Source organism: Elephantulus edwardii, unplaced genomic scaffold (genome assembly GCF_000299155.1).
Source record: "Elephantulus edwardii isolate Elephantulus edwardi_28Jun2011 unplaced genomic scaffold, EleEdw1.0 scaffold00068, whole genome shotgun sequence".
NCBI lineage: Eukaryota > Metazoa > Chordata > Mammalia > Macroscelidea > Macroscelididae > Elephantulus > Elephantulus edwardii.
The window spans coordinates 6,392,717-6,398,991 of NW_006399818.1; the positions used below are offsets into that span (position 1 = coordinate 6,392,717).

The window sequence follows — 6,275 nt, forward strand, 5'->3', positions numbered from 1 at the left end:
GTCGCAATATTTCAGTAATTTATTCTAGTCTTATATTTTAAAAATATAGTTAATAATATATATTGTAATAAATAAGCATTTATTATAATTTGCTGTTGTTTGGTTGGGTGATAGTGGTTTTTTCCCCCATTTGAGGTAGAGAGAATGTAATCTTTTTTTTAAATCCCTAAAGCATCACAAATTATATTTTAAAGCAAGATATCTAAGTATGTTCCGGATGATCTATGTGTGTTTTAAAACTGTATGTGGGCAGCACTATCACTGAACCATGTGTCATGTTTATGCAGATATGGAATGTCTCAAACGGTGAGCTGCTTCATTTGTGTGCTCCGATTTCAGCAGAAGAGGGAGTTGCTACCCATGGAGGCTGGGTGACTGACCTTTGCTTTTCTCCAGATGGCAAAATGCTTGTCTCTGCTGGGGGCTATCTTAAGGTAAGAGTTCCTTAATGATGTTAATGCAAGCAGAGGACAGTTTATAGTGTTCTTTCACTGCTGTCTTCCCTTATCTCAGTGAAGCCTCATACAGACCAAGAAAACAGAAGGGTGGCCCCTTTTATCCCCATTCTGCAGTGGGAAGACGAGGGTCTACAAGACGACTTGCCTCAGACTCCTGGGAGTTGTGGTGAAAAGGTTAGGGGTGTTCTTTGTCCAGGGCTTGCCTGTTGCCTCATACATAATCTTAAATGATTAGAATGGCTAATGGGTGACAAGATGGTTATCTTTATTTTACAAATAACTGTTTTGGCTCAAAGTCTTTAAAAAAAGATATTTGTAATTCCTTCTCCTTTAATTATAATAAAAGCTATAGCAGCAGCAACATATTGTTTATAATGTACAAATTGCTTTACTTAGATCATCTCGCAACTTTGAGGCTTAAATTTTATTATCCTTGGTTTCTAGATGAGGAAAGCGATTGTCATTCAGGTTATGACTTTGTTAAAATTTCATAGTTAAAAAACAAGCCCATAGTAAGCAGAAGAGCTAGGACTGAGACCCAGATCTTTTTACAATTCATTTTTCTGGTGGCTGTCATACTTGCTTATGCAACTTTATTGGTGAATATGAAGCCAGAACTTGAGTATGTTGTGCTTCCAAATCGTTTGTTTGTGCTGCTGTGTTTCATCTATTACACAGGACTGTGCTCAGTGTTCAGTTTGTGATAAGACATTGTACTATATGATGCAGTGTGTCAGATTTGGTCCTTTCCTTCGGTGGACTGACCATCTGCATAGCAACCCAACATGCAGTCTTTAAAGTAGGTGGTAGAGGATAGTAGACGCGGGAAAGAGAAGAGTGGCCATTTTTACACATGGGAACATAGAAGTGCCATAGTACAGGGAGATGCTGAGATGAATCTTTTGAATGGCGGTTGACTAGTTAAGGGGAGAGGAGATGATATTAAACGTTGACTGTCTACTTAGACGTTTTCTTTTCTTTTTTTCCTTGTCTTTTTTACCTTTTTTAATTGGTTTGCTTATAAAGTTCATATATATTGTGTTTCACACTATTCTTCATTCACATTGTGTTTCATAAAATCATTTTCATGCATTATATTTTATGAAATTAATCACCAGTATACCTTGCCCATCTTAACTTTATCTTTTCGCCCAAGTCAAGTCCTTCCCATTTACTTCTCCCCAGTCTCCATTCACCAAACTGTGCAGACCTGTGTTTTCACCATTACCCATCCTCAGCCCTCCGCTCCTTGAGTTCCCATACATGTTTTACTAGTTATCATTCTATTTTTACAATAATGGTCTGATGCAATATTTGTCCTAAGACTGTGTTAGTTCACGAAAGCATAATGCTCCCAAGCCGCTCCCAAGTTTCGTAGTAGTATATGCCCCAAGGAAATTAGAATTGAGACACGGAGATTTGTACACCAGTGTTCACGGCAGCATTATTCACCATCACAAGAGCATGGAAACAGCCCAAATGTTCAATCACAACTGAATGGATTGAGAAATTGTGGTAAATTCACACAATGGAATACTATGTAGCACTCAGGAGCAACAGTTTCCTTGCTATTTTTTAAATTTTTTTTCATTGTTGAACATTTTCTTTCACCCCACAAAGCACCCCTTGTTCCAGGTTGTTGTCATACATAAAATGCCTAATCATGTATTTTTTTTAGACAGTTCTTCTGCTCATATGTTCTAATGCAGTGTTCCTGCACTCTTTTTCCATTCTCTTCCCACCCACCTCCACGCCTGTCCTCTTTACTAACAGTGGTGGTATGCACTATTTGTCCTTTTGTGACTGAGATATTTCACTCAGCATAATGTCCTCCAGGCTTCCTCATATTGAATAATGTTTTACAAGTTCCTTGTGGTTTAGTGCTGCATAATTACTCCATACTGTACATGTCCCATCATTTTTCTGTCCATTCATTTGTTGATGGGCACTTAGATTGCTTCCATTTCTTTGCTATTGTGAACAATGCAGCAATAAATGTGGGTGTGCATATATCTGTTTGAGTGGTGGCTCAGGTTTCTTTAGGGTGTATTCCCAGTGGTGGAATTGCTGGGTCAAGTGGTATTTCACTTAGACATTTTAAAAGCTTTTTCCTTTAAAATAGATCTCTTGAATGACTTTATGATGTTGCATTTTTTAATTGAATGTAGGTAAGTGTAGCACAGTGTAGATATTAAAAATATTTGTGTGAACTAATGAAAATTTTTGGTTTATAGGACCCATGTAATTGCAATTTGACTAAACAGAAACATACAGTGTATAAAAAGATAAATTGGAGGACTTTTTTTTTCTTTTGGAAAGGATAAACTTTATGAAACCCTTTGTAAGATTTCATCGACAGTACAACTCAGTTTACAAAATGTTGCATTAACTCACACCTTTTTAAGGCACAACTTATTGAGGGATTTGGACATCCTGAATTAGTTTTTCTTCCTTAAAAGTAAAATCTTTGTTTTGTTAACTCTTAGTTAGCTCTGGGAATGATGCTGAGAAGCGTTGCTGACTTTGTGTTGGATGCTAGGAGTCTTGAACTGTAATAAATGTGGAAAAGCTTTGACAGGGAGCCTCTAGACACTATATCTGTCATTTGATTCTCTAGGCCCAGTCCAGTGTTGTCACATTATTAGGAATCTGGTTTACAAGATGTTGTAAAAATCTATGACTAGATTTGCAGAGTTCTTGGAGCACCTTGCAGTCAGCGGTAGAATAGTGATCCCTACGTACAGTGGAGTTTATGTCATAAAGGTGAAGTAATCCGTAGCCTATGTGTTGCCTTTGTCTATTTAAGTCACAGCCATGCTACTTTCCTTAGTTAGATTACTAGCATGACTAAACTGAATGATATAGTCCAGCCTACTTCCCAGCATGCCAATGAGACTAGGCAAATCATTGAGCACGTTAACAGTAAAAAAGGAACAGCTGCTGTAATGTCCAAGAAAATAGCCCTTTGAGTCTGTTTATTCTAGACTCCAGCCTGTAGAAATTGTCACCAAGATAGCTGCCCCATAGCTAAAAAGCTCTTAATTCTCAAAATTATTCCTATTTATATGTTAAAGCAGTAAGATAACTTAGCTGCTTTTCTACATTATGCCAAAGCCCATACTGTTTGAATGATAAGAAATTTACACTAATTCATATTCATGAGCGAGAAGGCTGATTTTTGTATATGGAGCACATGGAGAGATACACAGGTGTACTGTGTTACTCAGCGGCAGCAAAGGGGCTTCCAAGTAAGTAAGTAATACTTGTGTTCAAAACCTGGCTCTGCCATTCATTAGCTTCATGACACTGCACAAGATATTTTACTTCTCTGTCCCTTTGTTTTCTCATCTATGGAATAGTCATAATAATAATATGTACTTCATAGCTTGAAAGAGTTAAAGGGGTTAATGTATGCAAAGCATGTACACATAGTAGCACATCATGTAATGTGTTAGCTGTTATGTTGATATTACTATTTTCTTTAAGTCCATGTTCAAACAAATGACTGGTTTAGGGTTTTCAAGTAGAGTGGTCTGTTTTAACAAAGGAAAGGGTAGTGGGAACACTGAAACTACCTCACTTCTGCTGTTATCTCAGACTCTTCTCCCTGTGTTGTCTTGGGTGAGACGGTCTCTCTTCTCTCAAAACCCTGGCTTTCTTATTTGTAAAATGACCTCATTAGATTAGGTGATCCGTAAAGATCTTGCTACTGTTACAGTTTGCCTTGTAACCTTGACTTGCAAGTTGAAATATAGTAAAGAAACGGAATAAATAGCTGAAAAGTACTAAGTATTTTCAAGTAGGTGGAATGTATTTTGTACAATCTTCTTTGTGATTTTTATGTTACACAGCAACATTTCTAAGGACAGTTTACCAATGCCTAAAAAATCTGAGGTTAGTTCATGCTGTTTCAGTGAGACCTACTCTAAAGTCCATGTTATACAGTTTGCCATTTTCTACAACCAGTAGTGAACAGGAATTAGTCCAGTCACATGAGAATGGCCAAATGCTGGATGCTGCTAGGGATTCAAAAGTTAGGGCACTGTTGTTGGGTTTATGAACTCTTGGTGTGCCTGAACCTTGCCATACCTGAATGCTTCTCACATTGTTTTTCTATTATCTCTTCTACTGTCATTTTAGCTGTGAGATACATAAGTAAGCTTTATGATTTCCAGTTAGTAGCTGATTAGGAATATTATTACCTGAGTAAGCTCAGTTATTGGGAGGAGAAAGGGAAAGACTTGGTCAGAATGCCTTTTATGTTTTAGATTTTCACTCTCTCTTTAACAAACTTGGCTATGGACTTGTGATTCAAGAAAGAACACATTCTTTCCTGCATCGTATATTACAAAGAGGACTGGGTACCTAACAGAACATCACTGTGCTTGCAGAGGGTCATTTTAGGCTGTTGAGAGAAATCTGTCCACTCCACTAAGGAAGACATGCAGACATAGGAGTTTCATTTAGCCGTTATCTCTAGCATGCCAGTAGTAGCGTTAAGTGCAGGCATAGCTGTGAGATAGGCCAAGGTTAATCAGAGAAGGTCGATCAGGGTGATAATATTATACTGCAGCATTAAACCTTAGACTTCTTTCCTGCTATTAGCTTAAGTTTGGGAGACAGAAGTGATAGGGCAAAAGTTCTGGTCAGCACTGTAAATTGCCACATAGTATAATTATCAGTCTAATGATAATTTTCTTTTTCTCTGAATAGTGGTGGAATGTTGTCACTGGGGAATCTCTACAGACCTTCTACACAAATGGAACCAATCTGAAGAAGATACACGTGTCTCCTGACTTCAGAACATACGTGACTGTTGATAATCTTGGTATTTTATATATTTTACAGATTTTAGAGTAGTTACATGTAATGTAAATGGAATTATTTTGAAATTCGCATGAGAAAAAATTCTAATGAAACTGTTGCCACTTTTTATAAAACTGTGAATTGTTTTGTAGTATTACATTCATTGCAGAAGTGCTTATTTTTGGATAAATATTAATCTCACTTTTTCCCAGAAAAATACACATTTAATCTTGGGTTTTTTGTAATCATCATCTGCATTGTTTATGGTTTGTCCTTAAGATACAACTGCAAATGTAAATACATACCTTGTTGCACTGTTGGTAAAATTCTCTCTGGATACATTCAAATTGGCTCACATAATTAATGAGAATCTATATTTTAATATCATTATACAGATTGCATCTTACTGTTAAAAGTAGCCTGCTCTCAGAACCACATTATACCCTACAGGGATATAATTTCCCCAGCTTATTTGCACCCTTTACATTTGCTTTAAACATACTGTTTCTGTGTACATGATCTTCAACATTTCCTTTCATTAACTCAATTAGTGAGTCTTAGGTTAACAAAGTTCTCTCTATGAAGCAAAGTTAATGTTTATTGGAGAGAGTAGATTTTATTAATATTCTGTTTTTTTTACTTAGCTAATGACAGTCTTGGACCATAACTGGACTCCGGTTGTCCTTACCTAATTTAGAAGCGATTTTGTCTCTGAATTTTTTTTTTTTTTTACATTTCCTAGACTTCTGGGCATCCTTACCTTTCTTAATCCTCACTCTTCTTTTTTTGGCAGCTGGTCCACAGTTAAATGTTAGTAAAACAAAATAATTAGGGAGGAATCAACGCCAATCCTAAATTTTAATAATAGGTTTCTTTAAGAAATGTGAAACAACAAAGTGCTCTTCTGTTTTCCTTTCACTTTGAGACGAATGGCATTGTCAGTGCTGTTACCTTAGTGAATTTCAGCAGAGAACCAGAAAAGTCATTGTGTCTCTAGAAGATGATGTTTTT

The 6,275-nt window shown here is 36.6% G+C and overlaps 1 protein-coding gene across 6 annotated transcripts in view; it reads left to right on the forward strand.

Moving 5' to 3' along the window:
• The window catches only part of APAF1 (apoptotic peptidase activating factor 1), a 128,024-nt gene extending 122,595 nt beyond the window's left edge, over positions 1–5,429 (forward strand). For 4 of the 6 annotated variants that reach the window (XM_006888503.1, XM_006888504.1, XM_006888506.1 and 1 more), the window contains 2 exons: positions 288–434; positions 5,172–5,318. In XM_006888503.1, coding sequence (XP_006888565.1) covers positions 288–434; positions 5,172–5,318 — 294 coding nt within the window. Of the gene's footprint in view, positions 1–287; positions 435–5,171 lie in introns of all 6 variants that reach the window. The other 2 variants (XM_006888505.1, XM_006888508.1) reach the window with 2 other exon arrangements.
• The last annotated feature ends 846 nt before the right edge of the window (positions 5,430–6,275 follow it).